General features: G+C 35.9%; 1 protein-coding gene across 4 annotated transcripts in view; it reads right to left on the bottom strand.

The window, feature by feature from the left end:
- LOC129279567 (telomerase reverse transcriptase-like) overlaps positions 1-19,969 on the bottom strand; it is a 45,625-nt gene continuing 25,656 nt past the window's right edge. The window contains exons 15-32 of one of the 4 annotated variants that reach the window (XM_064111542.1): positions 19,565-19,602; positions 17,957-18,082; positions 16,899-16,955; positions 14,534-14,637; positions 13,705-13,801; positions 12,125-12,304; positions 10,316-10,390; positions 9,351-9,476; positions 8,119-8,203; positions 7,313-7,405; positions 6,560-6,640; positions 6,155-6,221; positions 5,633-5,675; positions 4,239-4,368; positions 3,403-3,517; positions 2,583-2,688; positions 1,295-1,379; positions 206-296 (exon numbers count right to left, since the gene is read on the bottom strand). In XM_064111542.1, coding sequence (XP_063967612.1) covers positions 1,326-1,379; positions 2,583-2,688; positions 3,403-3,517; positions 4,239-4,368; positions 5,633-5,675; positions 6,155-6,221; positions 6,560-6,640; positions 7,313-7,405; positions 8,119-8,203; positions 9,351-9,476; positions 10,316-10,390; positions 12,125-12,304; positions 13,705-13,801; positions 14,534-14,637; positions 16,899-16,955; positions 17,957-18,082; positions 19,565-19,602 — 1,577 coding nt within the window. In that variant the 3' untranslated portion in view covers positions 206-296; positions 1,295-1,325. Of the gene's footprint in view, positions 1,609-2,582; positions 2,689-3,402; positions 3,518-4,238; positions 4,369-5,632; positions 5,676-6,154; positions 6,222-6,559; positions 6,641-7,312; positions 7,406-8,118; positions 8,204-9,350; positions 9,477-10,315; positions 10,391-12,124; positions 12,305-13,704; positions 13,802-14,533; positions 14,638-16,898; positions 16,956-17,956; positions 18,083-19,564; positions 19,603-19,969 lie in introns of all 4 variants that reach the window. The other 3 variants (XM_064111540.1, XM_064111541.1, XM_064111543.1) reach the window with 3 other exon arrangements.

Raw genomic sequence — 19,969 nt, 5'->3', positions numbered from 1 at the left:
TGACTTTGTGATTCTTTTATTCACATAGATATGCAGCAGGAATTTCTCTCCTTGTTTTCTTCCATAAGATTGCAGCATTACAAGTATAACACTGAATGGAAATTTTAGACATTTTTGTAAATGCTCAAGGAAAAGGGGAGAATAAAGGAATTATGATGGACAGATAGAGACAAAGGGAAGTGAGTGGGAGAAATATTGGTAAAACGATTATGAAAAATCACCTCCATTAAATTTGATACCTAAGCCAGAATTTTCAAGTATTTTACTCAGTATTTTGCTAAAGTGAAAGCATTAAGGTGACAGGTGCCCTAAAAAAAAAAAATTTTAATGATTTTAATTTTTTGGTCTCCTTTGCTAGTTTCATGTGTGTACTTCATCATGCAACTTGTTTTATCTTAATATTCTACCTCTTTTTTTAATAAGAGGGGGGTTAAAACATATTTTCATACAATTCTCAAACCGGAAGTAGTATTTTACACACCGGAAGTGATTAAATCTGTCCCCAAAACCTTTGATGCTGCCTTTAAAAAAGTCAGAAAATCCCCAGATTTTTTTGGCTGAAGCCCCAGATATTCCATGTAGCAAAGTGGACTACCACCCTCTGTTGGCCAAATAGGGAGAGCTACTGTATTGCACAATATGGCAGTGACTTCAAGTTACATACACTATGTGACAGACATGGCACGTTACAAATGTCCGTTATTATTAGTATTATAGCCCTTTCTTTATCGTGATATTATACAAAATTGAGGGTTTTTTAAATGAAAAATGTAATAACTTGCGTTCTAATCATTGGATTTGCATGAAATTTTGTAGAATTGTGTATCTTGAAGAGTACAACAAAATAATGATAGTTTTTGTGCATGGTACCCCCACAGGTGGAGTTGTGTATAAAAGTCCTTTCTGGATTTCTCATTATCTGACTGCTTGTTTAATCCATAATTTTTACAATTCTACTCTGAATATTTCTTAAAGCCATCATAAATTCATCACAAAGAAGTCAGAGAATTAAATTAATCCATCAAAACTTAAATTACACTCTATGTTGTGAAGCTATAACCATAGAAAGTTCATATAGAGAAAAATCATGATTTTTAAAGTCATGACTTTGAATGACCATATTTTGCTTATGCCTAAAGCTTATATGCCACAGTGCAAATTTTTGTGTAGATCAGCTCATAAGCTTTCCAAAAATATATAGTTTGTTGGGGTACAGGTACTTAGTAAGAATCCTATGCTTGATTATATACCCGTAGTCGTTTCCGCACGGTAATAGGGCACCTGTCACCTTAAGCAGTCATCGCCACCATCAACCATCACCTGTTTCAGCCATATGATGGAGCAATAGGATCCATCATCTTCTCATCCTCCTGAAGTTTCTGGAATAACAGAATAAGTAGCCTACAGTCATGAGGAGTATACTGTAGTGGGTGCAGCGTCGCTAACGGCAAACAGTTATGACATGCACAGCGAAGTTGACAACTCAAATAATCATTATATTTCAGCCATACAAAAGAGAAATAGGAACAATCATCTCCTCATCTTTTTGAAGTCTACTGGAAGATCAGGTTTCGTCATATCTTCTATAACACCCAACATGGCCTTCCCCTACAAATAGGCAAACACAAAGAAAAGACATAGAATTATATCTTGTGGTCGCAAGTTTATCTTGTGTGAAAATATAACAGAAAATCAATCCCCCCTCAAAAGAATTATACAAATAAATCTTGAACTATCACATCGTCCTATTCTGGGCCCCCCAAACGCAAAGGTTTGGATGGATGGCAAATATAATAATAATAGCTGGATTTATAAAGCGCTTTTTGCCTAAGGATACAAAGCGCTGCTATTATTACCCCGGGTTTAGCTCGAGCTACCATCACCGGCGCTCAGTGCATGCAAGGAATTACTCCTGCCAGGTACCCATTCACCTCATCTGGGTCGATTGCAGCATATTCATTCGAGCCAACCCCATTCTCAATTTTTTTATCGTTCTGATATAGCTGACTCACAAAGTGTATGAATATGATTGTCTACAGTATCTAACACTGAATCTATGGAGGGTAACTACTGAACTTCCTTTTCCCAAATTGGGAAGAAATATCACCAACTTTGGAACTATATTTTGACTGGCAGAAGGGTTAGAGCTATTTTACTGTTTTCAGGTGATGAATTTGATCCCTCAGGAGATATCTTCATATATGCCGATTTATTTCGAAAAATGAGCCAGTCGAGGGACCCTTTTCTGGTCAGATATGTATTGTCAGATATATTGTCAGAACTTTCCCATGAGGCTTGACACCAGCATCTCGAAGCAACTTTGGGATAGATGGATCTATCCAAAAAGTTTGATATCAAGACTTTAAATAAAAACTTGTTACCATGTTTCAACAATTATCAATTGACTCCTTTGGGTAACTGACGAACTCATTGAGTGGAATGCCAGTCATAAAACTCTAAGATAGGCCCAAAGATGCATATAGGTAATTAGTAAAACATTGCGTAATAAGCTGTATTTCTAGAGTTTTGATTCAAAGTCTTCATCTGGATCTATCATCTATTGTTCAGATTTGAAGACTTACCATTTTTTGAGCTGCCTTCCGTCTGTGTGTGGTAACCAGTTTGATGATGGGATGGTATGATCCTCTGTGCTGACTAAGTTTGGTCTCAAAGGCCTTCAACCCAATCCTAGCAAATCAAAATATTATACAAAGAATCATTTAAACAGTGAAGAGATTCTCTCCCAATTACTAGAATGCCTATTTTGTAGGAGTCTGTGCTGTATAAATGCTGTAAACTTTCATCTTCAAGACAAGACAAACATTTGTTTTATCTGCACACGGATTCCAGTATTCTGTGATTTCCGTCCATTCCGGCAAAGGCCTAGCCTACAAAAGACAGCCAATGAAGTTTGCTGAACTGAACAAACATCCATTGTGTGTTTTTATCATCAAAAGTGTCACTTTTATTTATTTCCAAGAATATCAATGTGAAGATATAAGTCAGTCCCTACACTATATCATACAGATATAATTAACTTGTTCATTCCTGAATACCAGGACTGTCATACATATTGCACAGGAAGAACTCTGTTCTAGTAGATCATGGGCTCCAAGCACGGAGCTACATAGCCTTGACATTTGACCAATCAAACCAATAATATACAGTCGTGCTCAAAAGTAAGTGAACCCCACCACAAAATGCACTCCATTATGCTGAGTGTTGAATGTAGACAACAACACTACAATGTTCGGCGAGCCAAGAGAAATACTCTTTATCGAATGTAATATCTTATCATCTAACTTCACAATTAAATATCTAAAATGCAGCAGAACTTGAACACTTTAAATATGTTCATTTTCTGATGGGGTTCACTAACTTCTGAGCATCAATGTATCTTACCAATTGACAGTATTAATTGTCAGAGGAAAGGTCGTCTCGGTATCCTCCCGATTGTCTCTGCGCAGCTTAGAGATGATGTATGCATGAAATATCCGAACACATGATGCCCACATATCTGAAAATAGTAGGATAAAATTGAATTCAGACTTGGATTCTTGACTGAGAATGTACAAATTCTTACTTCCATCATTCAAAAATATAAATATTAAAATAGTTGATCAGAGATTGAAATTCAAACACACAGGAGGTAATATTATGTAATACATCGAGTTGAAATATGATTACCGGCAGAGAGCCACTGGTGTACTAAAACACACAAAACATAAAAAAATAATGAGATTGATTAGGATAAAATGTAAACTTTGAAGATTTAGTTCTTGAAGATTCTTTAGCAAATCCATAAAATACTCAACCCTGTATGTTCCCCTGATTCCCATTTTTTTCTGCTTTAGCAATAACAATTTGAGAGCAGTAGAACCGTTCATATGCAATATCAAACAGACACACATTATTTCGGAGAGGTCCAACATACAGTGGTGCTAAAAAGTTAGTGAACCCCGCCAGAAAATGAACATATTTAAAAGTATTCAGGTTTTGCCATCTAGCTTTTACCAAATTCAATTGCAAAGTCAGGTGATAAAATATAACATTCAATGAAGTTTGTTTCTCTGGGCTTGCCGGACAGTGTAGTGTTATTGTCTACATTCAACACTCAGCATGAAGGAGTGCAGCTTCTGTTGCGGTTCACTAACTTTTTAGCACCATTGTATATGAATGGTCGAACATACATTTTTGATTGAATTTCCCCTATACAAATACAGAGAGGACTGTCTTACTGTAGAACTGTAGAGGGCGTGTGTTTTTCTGGATGCAGTTTGCTAGGCAGTGGTAGTAAGAATGAAAGCGATAACCCAGGAGTAGGAGCAGATGGTAGACGTTGACGACTATCGTTCGGAAAGAGTTAATCTGAAAGAAAATGTAGCAATATAATCATAACTACGCATTGTCTAAGGGAGCGAGTTGGCTCAGTCAGTAAAGTGTCTGCCTTTCAAAATAAAGATCAATGTTAAATACAACCCTGGACGGACAACTGAAGCCTTTCTGTTAAAGTGCCACACCCATATAGATGCAGGCTATGATAGAATGGAAAGCATTCTGTCCCTCGGAGGGGATGTTAAGTGGAGGCTCTATGTAAAAGAAAGTCACAACCTATAGGAACACAGTGCATTATTCATACAGTATGGGGAAACCCAATATAGTGGTCCACCTGCACACCCAAAATCATTCATATCGGGAGAGACCTGTAGGTCTTAGTGATTCAGTATGCTTTTTACTGAATTGTAAAAAAAAAAAAATTCAAACCACTGAATTAGTTTTTGATTACAAGTAATTTTTCAGTTATGATTCATAGAATATGTTAATATAAAATAGAACTACAGATATATCTAACAAGTGGATCGCCTCTGGCAGTCTCACCTGCATTATGTGATTCAATATAGCAGCAGTGCTGACTTTGAATACTATAAAATAATGATTCACAAAAAATACCATTCATATAATTATACAATACTACGTTCATTGACCCTAAATGACCTTTGTCCTTGGTCATGTGACATGAAACTCGCACAGGATATTCACTGATACTTGACTACTCTTATGTCCAAGTTTTATGAATCATATCCATAAACTTTCAAAGTTATGATGGTAATTCAATAAATACCCCCAACTTGGCCAAAGTTCATCGACCCTAAATGACCTTTGACCTTGATCATGTGACTTTAAACTCAGGCAGAATATTAAGTAATATTTGATTACCATTATGGCCAAGTTTCATGAACTAGGTCCATATACTTTCTAAGTTATGATGACATTTCAAAAACTTAACCTTAGGTTAAGATTTCAATATTGACTCCCCCAACATGGTCTAAGTTCATTGACCCTAAATGACCTTTGACCTTGGTCATGTGACCTGAAACTCGGGCAGGATGTTCAGTAATACTTGATTAACCTCATGTCCAAGTTTCATGATCTAGCTCCATGCATACTTTCTAAGTTATGCGGTCATTTAAAAAACTTAACCTTTGGTGAAGAATTGATGTTGACGCCGCCGCCGCCAGAAAAGCGGCGCCTATAGTCTCACTCTGCTATGCAGGTGAGACAAAAATACAGATAAAGAGGATGACTTTAAGTTAGTATCATCTTCTAAAATTGTTAGTACAACATTACTTACTAGTGGATCCATGAATATGCTCACATTCTTGGCTTTCAAAGACCTGTAGAAATGAAATTCGAAAAATGTTGAAATAGTATAACTTCGGAATATGTTTTTAATCAAATGAATGTTATTTAGTGCTTAATTAATAAACTCATTTATATATTTTTGTTCAATGAAGAATTTTGCGTGTCGACTTTTTAATTCAAGTATTGATAATAATAATAATAATATAGGGTATTTATATTGCGCACATATCCACCTTGTTAGGTGCTCAAGGCGCTCCTATATTACCCGGCTAAGCTAGGCGTTCATAGCGCACACAGCTTTTTAAGGAATTACTTCCTACCGGTACCCATTTACCTCACCTGGGTTGAGTGCAGCACATTGTGGATCAGTTTCTTGCCGAAGGAAATTACTCCATGGCTGGGATTCGAACCTACGACCCTCTGTTTCAAAGTCCGAAGACTAATCCACTGGGCCACAACGCTCCACTAATATTATTAGTATTAGTATTTATGATCATGAGGATTGACTTACCAGATGAGCTTGGTGCGCATATTATGTAGAGCTGCGTCTTTGTTCATTGTCAAAGTATATCTGATACCTGTCAGAAAAAAAAACTTTCATCAGGATGTAACAAACCAGAAACCTCCCTTAAAAACGTCTGAATTAACTCCCACATACATGTACATAATAACAAACACTTTTCAGTTACATTAAGTTATAATGTCAACAGTCTGTAACTATACAGGATTCACATGTCTTTTCATCACGGCTCTCATGCCTTCCCAATTATTTTGTATATAATGAAATGTCAGCATTGGTTATGAAAATCCATTCGCAGGTTCCCTGCAGACAGGACTTTTGACAAGGTAGCCAACATTAACAACATACATCAGAAGAATTCTGCGAATATTGTAGGGATATTATTGATGTACTTACTGACGTTGTTGTATTTTGTGTAATCGTTGCTGATGTTCAATGTCTGTGTGTTGAACACTATACCACACCATGGAAACAGCTCTGTAAAAAGATAAATCATAAAATAATAACAATAATACATTTACCAACTTCCTCCTACTCATACTACCTTTTCCACCACATGCATATTATTTTATTCATGTCGCTGGCAGGGAAGCGTGAATCCGTTTGATTTGCTCCAACTAACTTGGGCTTAGAAGTTGTTGGTGTGAAAATTCATTGGGAGAATTTGATATTTGTGGGTAAGAAGCAATGGATATAATGTTGGGTAATTTTGTAAAGAATGTAGGGTATGTTCCACCCCCTTTATATGGGCACCTAATAGTATTGGTTCATCTCTGTTTTCTAGTTTATAGAAGAGGTTGTAATGTTATCAGCTTATCATGGCTCAAGCACTCCCTGGACTGCTTAAAGAATGGAGAAAACTTGGGGTTGGACTTCCCAAATTAGGAGGTTTTTAGGGCCTTTTCACGCTTGAATCTTGAATCATCATCATTGTAATGATGATTGCAATTCGTCTTTAGAATCATCGGAGCTTTCACATAGAAAATTCGTACCGTAATTTGAGTGGAACTGAACTGGAATTCACCTCCAGTGTAGAATTTGAATTCGTGATTGTGATTAGCGTTCATGATTCTAGTTTGGTTTCACACATGCTAAAAATTTGTCATTAGCCTTACTTTTATTACCGTGTGAAAGGGCGGATATACTAACCTGTTGACCTTGGAACCATCTGACCATCAAACATAAAATCAAAGTTAACCAACGTCTTTGTAGGATTGGCGCTGCATCCGTACTGCTCCACACCTGAGATTCATAAAAGAAAAGATATGCATAATATCACATGAGCTACTAAGGAAACAATGACATAAATGAAAATAAAATTCAATGTTTAGGGAGTAAAAAACAGAAATGGCTATCAGGAAATTCTGCAACACAAGCCACATCTGGAGCTTTGCCTATTGCGAGATTTCACCACAGCTTTTAATACCAATCCCTCAATAATATAAGCATACTGTGATATACATATGTAAGTCTTTAAAAATAAAACAATGTCACAGAGTAAAAAACACTGGTCAGGGGAGAAAAACTATTTAGGATTTTTTTATTCTTAAATAATTCATAATTTGATTAAATACTGTTTGTCACATTCCCTTCAAATTTACCCATCTGCTTTTCAAATTTTCTTTTTTTTTCTTTCCTCTCAAAAAGACCCTTGGTGTGGATTCCACTGGAGAATGTTTTATGAAAGAAATAATTTTCACTGAGGATTTTACTGAGCCAATCATATGCAAGGATTTATGTAGATTGTAACAGTAATCAGTAAACATTTGTTTCATGAAATGCTCCCCTAATGAAGAACCATGATAAAATAATGGATAATACATCGGTCACATTTGCTCTACGGCGAGTCAAAAACAGCCGTTTACTTAGGTGGTTTGCATAAAAATGAATAAAACTGCTGTTTTTTACTTGCCGAATGGCCGCTGTAGAGCAGATATGACTGAGGTATTACCAACCTGAGAGGAGGAGATGAAGGAAACGTTGAGCTTTGTCAAGATGAGGGGTGACCAGAAGAAAGTCATCTATCAATCTCATCATCAGCTACAGAAAATATTCAACAGAAATGAAAAAAAAAAACACATAGAATTATTGAAATTAGGGGTAAAAGAGTAAAGTTTACTTATAAACAACCCCAATCTAAAGCCTAAAGATTTGTTTAACTCTAAACAGGGATTTCAAGAAAATCATTACCTTCTGTTTATGGGGCAGGGGACATTACAATTGGAAGAGTATATTAATATTAATATTAATATGTACAGTACATCCAACCCACATATGTGGGACCGCCGTGAAACAATTTGTCTCTTTTTAATAATCCATATGAAGAGTTGCCTTGTTCTCAAATTATTATGGCTTGGGCAGTTTATAAAGAGAAGTAAAAATGGGGGTAGGAAGTAAAAAAAAGATGATTATTTTAAGTGATTGCCATATACCAAGCTACAACCTATAGATATATTCCTTTATAACGCTAAATAGTAAATCATTCATGAAAATTTGGTGAATCATTACATGTACATTAATGTCATCAAAAAGAGGTGAAATAAATCAATTACACCATCACACCATTAATAGTTTCAGAGGTATTTTCTATATTTTCAAATTTTTCATTAAAAGCAATAACAATCAAGAACTGTGCAGAGAACCTCCAACAAGATATTACATACATAAACACTGTTCTCACTACGTTCCTAAAACTAGTTTACTGGAACTAGTTTAGTGGAAAATAGTTTAACCCATAGTGAGAACGGTCAAAGCGGTCTTGGAAGTGATCTTCTAAACCAGTTCGGAAAACCACTTCACTATGTAGTTTTCAAGATCGCTTCGCCTCGGTAAACTGGTTTTAACATAAGTGAGGACACAACCGTTCTTCGGGAAGCGATCTTCGCACATTTTGAGCGCGCTACTCCACACGACAGGTGTAGAATGCCTACGCTGCGGTTTCAAATTTTGCGCGAAACGTATTACTCCACTGAGAGCGTTTCCATAGCAACAAGATCGCTTTACGTGAAGTTATTTTGAAAACCACTTTCATGTGGTCAAGTGGGAATGCAAGCAAAGCAATCTTCCAAACTGGTTTCCTGAATCGGTTTCCAGTAAACTAGTTTTAGAAAGCGTAATGAGAACGGCCTCAATATAGAAGAAACTATGGAGGGAAAAATATAACTTTGAAATGAGAGTGGTAACATACTCCTTCTTGGTCTATATCTGAAAGATAACACCTCTCCAGATGTGCATAGAATATACTACAGAGAAGGGATGAAAGAATGGAGCCTTGGCTGATACCATCGTGACGCCAGTAGTACTTCTTACCGCTCTGAAAATAATGACAGATTCTATCCTTCAGAATTAATCATGCCAACATGGCAATCAAACTGTAACACTTTCTGTCTTCAACTTATCTCTCTTACCTCCACATTTTTCCCCTCTCTCCTCCTTCCTTTCCTCTATCCTCCTCTCCACTATCCCTAATTTCTTTCTTTCTTTCTCTCCTCCCCTTCTATCAATATATCCCTCTCTCTCTCTCATTTCTCTGTCTGTCTTTCTATTCTCATCACAAAGACCAGAACAAGATTTCTTCACTTCTAAGAAGATACATAAGATATTCCATGAACTCTATTCCTAGTCGCTACGGTAGGAAGCACTGTACTTTTGACTTCGAGCAACAATAGCAATGTAGTTAAAGTAGGAATGTCTTGACTTTATCAGTGTACTATTATTTTTTCTTCCGCTTTTGTTAGTTCTTTTGGGGGGAGTTGAAAATATGTACATACGTGGGATCTCTGTGAAACAATTTGTCTCTTTTTAATATCCATATGAAGAGTTGAAAATCCCCCCCCAAAAAAAAGGAGAAAAATATCTATATTATTGAGGCATGATATAGTGAATGTTCACCCTTCTCCAGGGGGCGGTTTCATAAAGCTGTTCATAAGTTAAGAGCGACTTTAAGAACGACTGGTGAACCTTTCTTACGTGCCAAACCATCGCCAATGAAATGAATGAATATGCCATTTACCACAAGAAAGGATCACCAGTCATTCTTAAAGTCGCTCTTAACTTAAGAACAGCTTTATGAAACACCCACCAGATGTGACATTACAACACTAAGAGAGATACCAACTAGAAGGGCTGATGAGAATCAACAAGTACAAGTACCTTCACTATATCCGACGTGACATGCTGTTCCAGTCTGTGCAATAATTCCTTAGGTGTGACCTTCACTGTGTGTACCTGATATTAACATATAATATAAAAAATTATCCAATGATTATGCCCAAGTCATATTTGGCCTACAGTGAATGGCATTGGGTGGTATTCTAATTATCAAACCAAGTTATAACGCAGTCTACGTTGAGTAAAATTATACAGTGCGTATCAAAAAAAAGTTTACACTTTGTAAAAGCCCTGGGAATTAAAAAATATACAACATGTGGGTAATTTTTTCACATATATTCTTGGTTTGGGTCTCATCTATCCAATGAAAGTATAAGTTTTGACAGAATGTTATACTTGAGTGAGCACTGTCCATTTTTGTAAAGCTCGCAGAAATCTGTTTGCGCAGAAGTGCTCATTTTCACGCTATGTCAAGGGGAAAGGGCAAAATCAAACTTATCCTGTGAAACATTTCTCATACATTTCCCTTGCACTTTTAGTTAATTGAAATAAAACGAATACATTCAAGCATTTTGTAACAATTTTGCCACCCAAATTGAAATTTCAACACTCAGTCAGCACAACCTTTACCCTTTTTGTGCCCGCTGGATCCGAGGACATAACTGAATCTGAACAAAAGTTTATATCAGACATCTCCAGCATTTTTCACTAAGTTTTTATCATTTAAAGTGGGTTTACATTTCATTTTTCACTTAATACTTGTTTCTCCACACTTTTCCCAAGCTTGATAATGATTAACAAAATGAAAATCAAGCCAACGCCATTTTATGTAAATCACAGCTCAGTGTAAAGCAAATATCGTCACGATGGCCTCGGTGTGTGGGGGAGTGGGGTGGGGAGCAATGCACTCTTCAAAGTGTTTTGGGCAAGTAGACAAATTAAAAAAGGTAAAAGATATCTTCATATCAATTTTACTAGCTAAATTCCACGTGTTCTTCATGATTAAGGTCTACTTTTATTCGCATAACCATTTTAAAGTTCTGCGCAAATCATTTTTCACTAACTTTTCAAAATTAAGTGGTGCTCACTCAAGCGGAAATATTTTTCGACTGTTATGTCGTCATTTGCTTGAATGGATCTGTACCAATGTTAAAATGTGGAAAAATCTTCAGGATATTACAAATGTATGATTTTACAGGATTTTTTCTAAGTGTAAACTTTTTTTTGATACGCACTGTATATCACAATTCAATAGAATGCCAGGAGTCATCTTCCTTTAATATCCATGACAAATAAAATGTACCAAACATTTCATTGAAATTTGTTGATTATTCATATTAACTTTTCTCCCGATTTCATAAAAAGTACTTTCAACTATTCATTGCAGGATTGAAATAAATCAAGCTTGGTGAATGAGTTGGCAACTACCACTCCATGAAAATGTGGTATATGGCGATAGAGAAAGAAACTAACATAATCAATTCCTTCATGGTCAGAAAAAGAATGATAATTTATCAAAAAACTTGCATTAGATATCCAAAACCTTGTAACAAAACTATTCAGGAGTCAGCGAGTTACATGTAATTCATTATTTACTGGAACCCCATTTCATAAAAAGTTTTTATAACAGCAACTCTTGCTGGAATGTCAACTACCATGACAACAGTGAAAATTCTGCTTCCTGATTGGCTCTTCCAATAAACATTGACATTCCAACGAGTGTTTCTATCATAGCAACTTTTCATGAAATGTGGCCCGGATGCTCCCTGCACAAAATCTATAGGATCACACAACTTGCTAATCGACAGGTTAACAAATGAAACTGAATGATATAAGCCTTGATCCTTCTACCTGATTGATTATTATTGCATTCTTCATCTGTCCACGCTTGGCCATCTCGATTAGCTGACGATGAAATATACTCATCTCGGTGGTCACATGACGATGTGTCATCTTCTGAAGTCCACTCGATGTCGACGCTGCTTTCGTCACGGTCACATACCGCTGGATGAAATACTCATCTGGTTTATCCTGCATCAAAAAGGAAAGAAGAGATGCGTGTGAGGAAGGCTTCATCACATTTTCACTTTAAAACTTTGTTAAAGATTTACCATTTTTTTTCACAAGCTTTTAATCATGTTGATCTAACAACTCATTTGTGTATCTTTCAGTATCAATGTTAGGATCGAGTTCTGTTAAAATCATAGCTTAATGGAGTAATGTTTTAACCCGAGATGACTTGTTCGCACTATGATACTAGCCTCCCTTTTTTACCTTCATTATATCTTACTCTATCTTCCCTCCTTTCTTTCTCCCTTCTATCTATCCTTTTTTATTGAACTCTCCCTTTACTTCTGTACTTGTTTCTTTTTGTTGTCCCTTCTTGTCCTTTGTTCTGTATGCTATCTGGTATCCTGTATTACTACTAAAGGCCACCGCACACCTTACGACTGTTCGCGATCCAATTTTGAAACAAATCGCATTTTGCTCATTTTCTGAAAATGTGAATGGAACATATCATTTTACTTGAGGTTAAAATTAATTGAAAGAATACTAATATAACCATTTTGTAAGATTGCAAGCCTTTATTTTGGAGTAAAGGCCACATTAGTTTCAAATTGTAGCCAATCGTACGACTGCTATGACGTCATTACGACTATATATTAAATTTGCTTTAATTCTAAGAAGGATGATAGCATAGTCACAGATTATTCGTACGATGATTTCGAACATTACACAATAAGATATTCCAAGTCTCAATATTAGCATCAAATTCTACGTTTTATTCCAAAATTGAGTCGCAGACCAATCGTAAGGTGTGCGGTCGCCTTAAGTTTTGTTTGAATGAACATACAGGAGCTATTCTGAGATCTGAGTCCAGAAAGCAACTTATTTATTTATTTTCGTCACTTGATAAAGAGTTGCAGCGGCACTCGAAAGCTCGTGAACTTGTAAGCTAGTGAACACATTTTTTGCGAGAGTGATCACGAATTTCCTAGAAAGCCAGTGAACACTTTTTGTGAGAGTGATCACGAATTTCCTTGTTGACCATAGTAGATTGCGAGACAAATGAATACCCTCTAGTGATTATTTCAATCCGCAATAATGAACCTATTTAGTATTAACTTATTTATTGTACAATTTTTTTGCAAATTTTCTGTCTTTGTAATTGATTTTATTTTTTGTCTACATGCTTTTATATATAATGTAATCTTTTATAATTCTCCTGCTTTATATAGTATTATGTATTTTAACTGTATGGGGCTCTCTTGTAAAAGCAGTGCTATATCAAAGAGACTACCCCTGGGCAAATAAAACAAAATAAATAAATATGTTCCACTTCAAAATGTCATAAGGTAAATAAAATAGAGACAGGAAAGCTAGCCCCAGCAGAAAAATCATGATTTCCTTCCAAAAATATGTTTACTCACTTGGCCTTGAAGTAGCATTGAGATGATCTGAAGGAGTTTTCTGTGCTTGATTGAGTCATAACACTTCTCAATATCAACCTTCACAAAGTACAGTGGTCTGGAAAAAAAAAAGAAAGATGAAATGTGATTAAGTTTTAAAAGGAAAGTACATGTAAAGCTGTTGGACAGATGAAAATTCAGACAGAAACCTATCAAAACCATATTTAGATGAGGCTTTGGGCAGGTGTATTTTTCTCCTTCTAATCCTTCAATATCTCCATAAACTAAAAATAAATTAAACATGATATCAATATAGAATATTACACTAAAATAACTCACTACAGAGGAATACTGTGCACAGGCAAAAACATCTTCCATCACATATATGTAATAAGATTTTACCATTTGAAACAAAATACCTAGTACACTGTCCACCTTCAGAACGCATCATGCAGATCATCGTGAATAATTAAATTATTACAGATCTATACATAAATTGTGAAAAACAAAATACATACACATGATCATTCTTACAGATAGATCTAGTGTAGATCAAAAAGACAGAACCAGGGGGGTGTTTCACAAAGATTTAAGTATGACTTAAGTCACACTTAAATGCTGATGCGTACATGATATGCAACGCGCGATCTTATTGATAGATACGCATCAGTGCGCGTCCTCATGACACGATCTGACCAATGCGGTCAAGCCTTTCATACCGTACGCAACTCGGTATTTAAGTGCGACTCTAAAGTCATACTTAAATCTTTGTGAAACACCCCCCAGGAGTCACAAAGCAGCTGGAAAATTCTAATACGAGTCAGGGATATCCTATGTTCCTATATCTCACCTCGTATCCTTCCTTTCTTTTCTATCCTGTATGAACTTTAATACTTTGTAGTAGATTCCATCTATTCCTAGAAGGGAGGAACCCATCATTGTCGGTTCATGTACCTTGGTATAAAATCAAAACCAACATTTTAATCAAATTCTGATCTTGACTGAATGTTACCAATACTGTAATTGCAGTTCCGAATATGACTTTGAATTTGATTATTCTGACCATGATTCTTCTTGATATTTGGACTGAATCATCACTGTCCATTGACCCCGTCTTACAAAGAGTTGCAATCGATCCGATCAACCACAAATATGGAAAGCCAGCAACGTCAATAATATTGCATGAATTCATGTTTCGTATTTGAAAATGTATGCCCATTCTGCTTTATAAATGTATTAATTGATTCAATTAGTATAAGTTTGGGATTGTCGTTTTTTTCAAGCAATTTGCTTATGATGACAATCCTTCTCCTGCAAATTGTGAATATCATATAGTTAATCATTTTTGTCTGAAATTATCTTTTTAATACTCTTTATTTATGATTCATGCCAAAAATGCTAGCATATTATGTTTATTATGTTATGAAAATGTATTATACGAATGTTATGGATGCAGAAGAAAACAATAAATCAAATCAAATCAAAATCAAAATCAACATCTAAAACACATGCTGGTGAGAATATTTTCCAGATATGATGCATATTTACGCATTCATTGTTTTCTTGAAAATTCAGTAAGCCAAATTTCCTGTAGTTGAAATTAAGTTATTGATTGATTTCCATACAGTTGAGGTTGATCGGATCAATCTTAACTCTTGGTAAGATGGGCCCAGATTTTTTCTCCCAGTAGTTACTCCGTATTTGATCGAATGACTGGAATTCTAAAAGGTGGTGTGCTGGGTGCTGCGTTCTGAACGAACCGTTAATCCCGCACCAATTCACAATATATACCCCACACCGTGCACAGTAAGAAGGAGGTAAAAAATTACCATCGGGGGCTTGTAAAACAAAGGTTAGCGAGATTAATCACTAAATGAAATAGCCCATCGAGATCATCGTTGCATGTGCAATTTGCTCAGTAGACTGACTACGAACCAATCAGAATCCGTCTTTCGAACTAGCGATTAATCGCTAACCTTTGTGTTACGGAGCCCCCGTTCTGATCATAATTTCAGTTGTATTTCTAGGCTCTAGAACACAAAACTTAGCGATTAATTGTTGAACAACTATTCAATTCAATTCAATTTATTGTTAACCATAAAATACAAAAACAATACAAACAAATTAACAACAATGAAGGGAAATTACAATGATGGTAAGGTGACCCCGGAGAAGCAAGGCTATTAAAAGGGGCCACCAGGTAACATATATATCAACAATTATCAAAAACACAAACATAATACACACTCATGCAGCCCCCCCCCCAAAAAAAAAAAAAAAAAAAAAAAAAAAAAAAAAAAACATTTAAATGCTAAAATCAATCATATAAATTAGTCACTGAGCAGCATGCTATGGAAATCCAATCACAATTGTACAAAAAATTACACTGGGGTTGGAGGCAATTCAGGGCCCCGAAATGCTAAATAGAGCACTGGAAACTAATAAGGAGCCCTGGAAATCCCCATTCATTGCAATGTTAGAGTGTAACAGTAAATTTTGCTAGGTTTATTTATTTAATCTGTACTCTTACATTTGGCTTTCCATACTTTATTGTTTACATTCAACTTGTTTATTTCCATTCCAACTCATCTCATCCTTCTTTCCATCTCCACAATACATCTCACATAGCAACACAGGTTCATTACATTTCATTCTTTCATTCAGTTTCCCCTCAGTCATGCTTCCTGGTTTTCCATTAGCTTTCCACTCCACATGGTCTTATTGTTTAATTCTCATTAGGATTCAGTTTAACTCATGACCATCCTTCTCTATTCCCTGATTGGTTCTTATTTTTAAATAGGGTTAGTTCATTTCATAGTTCATACCATTTTCCTTGTATTTGATTGGTTGATTTCTATGATTATCCAATGTGGGTACATTGGCAGAACTTCCCGGAAGATTAGATTGGAAAGTAAAGTCAGTGCTGATCTGGACTTCATCGTGTTAAGTTCTAATTTATTCTGCGTTCACCCTATCTTCCGTTTAATAATTTTAGTTAAATTAAAGTAAGGAGAGCTTTGGAGATTGAATTTACAGGAGAGCATAGGAGACTGAAGTGCAAGAGTTTATGATTTTGGAGTGTACAAACGGTCATGTTACAACAGCTTATCAAATGTTGCAGATTTAGGCATTAAGTTGTGAAAATTAGCCCCCGAAAATAAGAAAAATAATTGTTTGCCTAGTTGTAGGTATAGGAAGGGTAGGCCCATACCTACCTTGTGAAAGGACAGGACATCAAACAGGTCTTGAAGAAGGAGTCTAACACTCAGGCCCTAGAGATAAACATAATAGTGTACAATAAAACAGGCAAATACAAGAAAATATATAATAGTGTAGATTTAAGATAGTATATGCAAGTAGAAAGCACAATGTATGTGCTACAAAGTAAAGCAATCAAGGACTCATGAAATCTTATATGAGCAACAATTCCTTGCTATTTGATTCAACAGCTGGAATTCTAAAAGGCAGTGCGATGAGTGCAGCCCACGAAGCTCAAACACTTTTCAAACCTTTTCGATGGACCACATAACCAGCACAACATACATTTCATATTATATCCTACATTGATTAAATCCTGCATAGTGATTGGTTCAAATAGCATCATGTGACCAAATATATTCTATGATGTTGCGTGACGTCAGACCTCAATACATTTTTTGCTATACCAATATTTTGATGTGATTATTTAAGAATACTTGATATTAAGCTTATCTCTCAGGCGTGCCGGTCAACGAGCTGTCTTTCACGGGTAAGTCCCGTGGTGCGTTGGCGTAGACACCAACCCGTGTTCCGCTGAGCACGGTGGCTTAGAGAATAGGTCATTCAATTCAAGTAACCAGACTCTGCAAGCTCAGTGCATAGATTTTGGTTCTAATCTATTTAGAGGATATAAAACAAATATATCAGGCTTTTCCTTCTATAGATTAGTGGGAATTATTAATCCTCGGTTGGACTGGCTTTGCCCCTTGGGGAAAGTAGTAATTGCCAGAGAAACCTCTGATATATAATTCCCACTATACTTTCTCAAAGGCTGATATATTTGTTGACTATGCGTGCCACACTCCACATACTGAGAAATGAACACACACAATGGAAAACTTATATAAAATTCAATGGGAGAGTCATTTTATTAAGCCCCGTATCAAGCCTTACACCCATAGGCAATTATGTTGGTAAAGTCTAAAAAAGTCAAACAAATAATTTCGCTTACATGTATGTGTGTTTATACACCACTTATTTTTTTCTAATTACGGTGGATCCATTAAAAACTGACCTTTTTTTCACTGATGACAGACTTTCCCATCCTTGTAATTGGTCGAAGGCTCTTGGTCTTCGGGATGAATCGGAGCCTGGAAATACCCAGAGTTTGACCTGCTGATATGCGCTTCATGACCTCAACCTTGAACGAGATAGAGGTCAGAATTGTATAAGTGTTTTAAAGTACAAGTCCACCACAACAAACAAAAAGTTGATTTGAATAAAAAGAGAAAAATACAAAAAGCGTAACACTGAAAATTTCATCAAAATCGGATGTAAAATAAGAAAGTTATAACATTTTAAAGTTGGGCTTAATTTCACAAAACTGTTATATGCACATCATGGTTGATATGCAAATGAGGTAACTGATGACATCATCTACTCACTTGTTCTTTTGTATTTTACTACATGAAATATTCTAATTTTCTCCTCATTGTATAAGTGTATTAAAAGAAGAAAGGGTAGAAATATTGCGGTGAAAAGTTTATATGCTTCTTGCTTTGTAATCACGGGTTGTTTGGTCCAGTGGTTAGAGCATTGGACTCAAAATCGCAAGGTTTTGAGTTCAAATCCCCACTCTGCCATTGCCTCCACTTTGATTAAAAGGCCCGCTGTCATCTAGACGTAAAATGTTTCCTAGGTAATTGGTTATATACCAGCTTGACGTTTTTCCAGCAGACTGCTGTCCTGCTGAGTTCCTACAGGAGTTACCATAAACAAAAACATACAAACAGAAACAGGGTCCTGTGTTGATTCCCACTGCAGCACTAGTGTTCACTGACAAGGTAAATCAGTCTTTACTTTGCCAATCTCCACACAGGTGTTATCATTATTGTTATCTTCATTAAGCAAAATTACTGAAGTGGAGCCAGAAAGAATGAAACTACCCCTCTTGAAGAGATGAAGGATACACAAGCGTATAACTACACCCTTTCACAAATTCTTACCTTCTCACTGATAACAAAAGTAAAAACCAAGACTGAATCATGAAGAGGATATTATTTTGGGGTATTTGAAAATTCTGTTTTTTTTCTTTCAAGAAATGGAAGAAAAATTGTTTTATTAATCTTAATTTCTAGATCTTGATCGTTTACAATTACTAATGAAACTGAATGCAACATGCCAAAAAATAAGGGCGTGATTATTATCTAATGAAACATGTACAAATCTTTGAAAAATACAATGGCCCGAATTCACAAAGGTGGTTTTGAAAACCCAGGGTTGAATCCATGGTTTATGCAGATTTCCTGTATAAATTACGCTTAATTTAGCGCGTATTGGGCGCGTGTATAAAAAATTCCAATGCTGATGCGCGCTTTTGTTACAGAGCTCCATATTGACACCTGTTACCATGGTTAGATACCATACTTTATTCATGAGTCCACTGTTTGAAGAGTGGACTCATGAAATAACAGTGGACTCATGAATAAAATAGCGTGGATAACCACGGCAACAGGCGTCAATTTGACGCACTGTGACAAAAGCGCGCATCAACATTGGACATTTTTAATATACGCGGTAAAATAAGCGTAATTTATACAGGAAATCTGCATAAACCATGGACTCAACCGTGGGTTTTCAAAACCACCTTTGTGAATTCGGGCCAATGTGATTTGAATAATACCTCTTCTATCGGCTTCATGACTCCATTTGCCACATAATCTGCAAAGAAACAGATATAAAAATCTAGTAAAAGCACTATAATTTGACCAGGGGCGTCGGCAGAAAGATATGCTTAAAACGAAAATGATAGAAAAAAGTAAAGTGCAAGTACCGAATGCACAGAACTTTTGGATGAAAATTAGTTTTGAGTTTTGATTGCAACTTTGCCTTAAAGGGAGTCAAGAAGGCATACATTCTAATTATCAGTTTTAAGTTAAACCACTGTTTAAATATAAAGATTGTCAAGCACACATGTGTATAAACAGCCAATAATTAACATATTCATCAGTGTATTTGACACTCAAACTAGGTAAATCTATGAAATTAATACAACCGTACCCACACACAAAAAACCCATGAAACTCTG

The sequence above is a fragment of the Lytechinus pictus genome, chromosome 16, assembly GCF_037042905.1.
Source record: "Lytechinus pictus isolate F3 Inbred chromosome 16, Lp3.0, whole genome shotgun sequence".
Lineage (NCBI taxonomy): Eukaryota > Metazoa > Echinodermata > Echinoidea > Temnopleuroida > Toxopneustidae > Lytechinus > Lytechinus pictus.
This window is presented reverse-complemented; position numbering and strand designations above follow the sequence as displayed.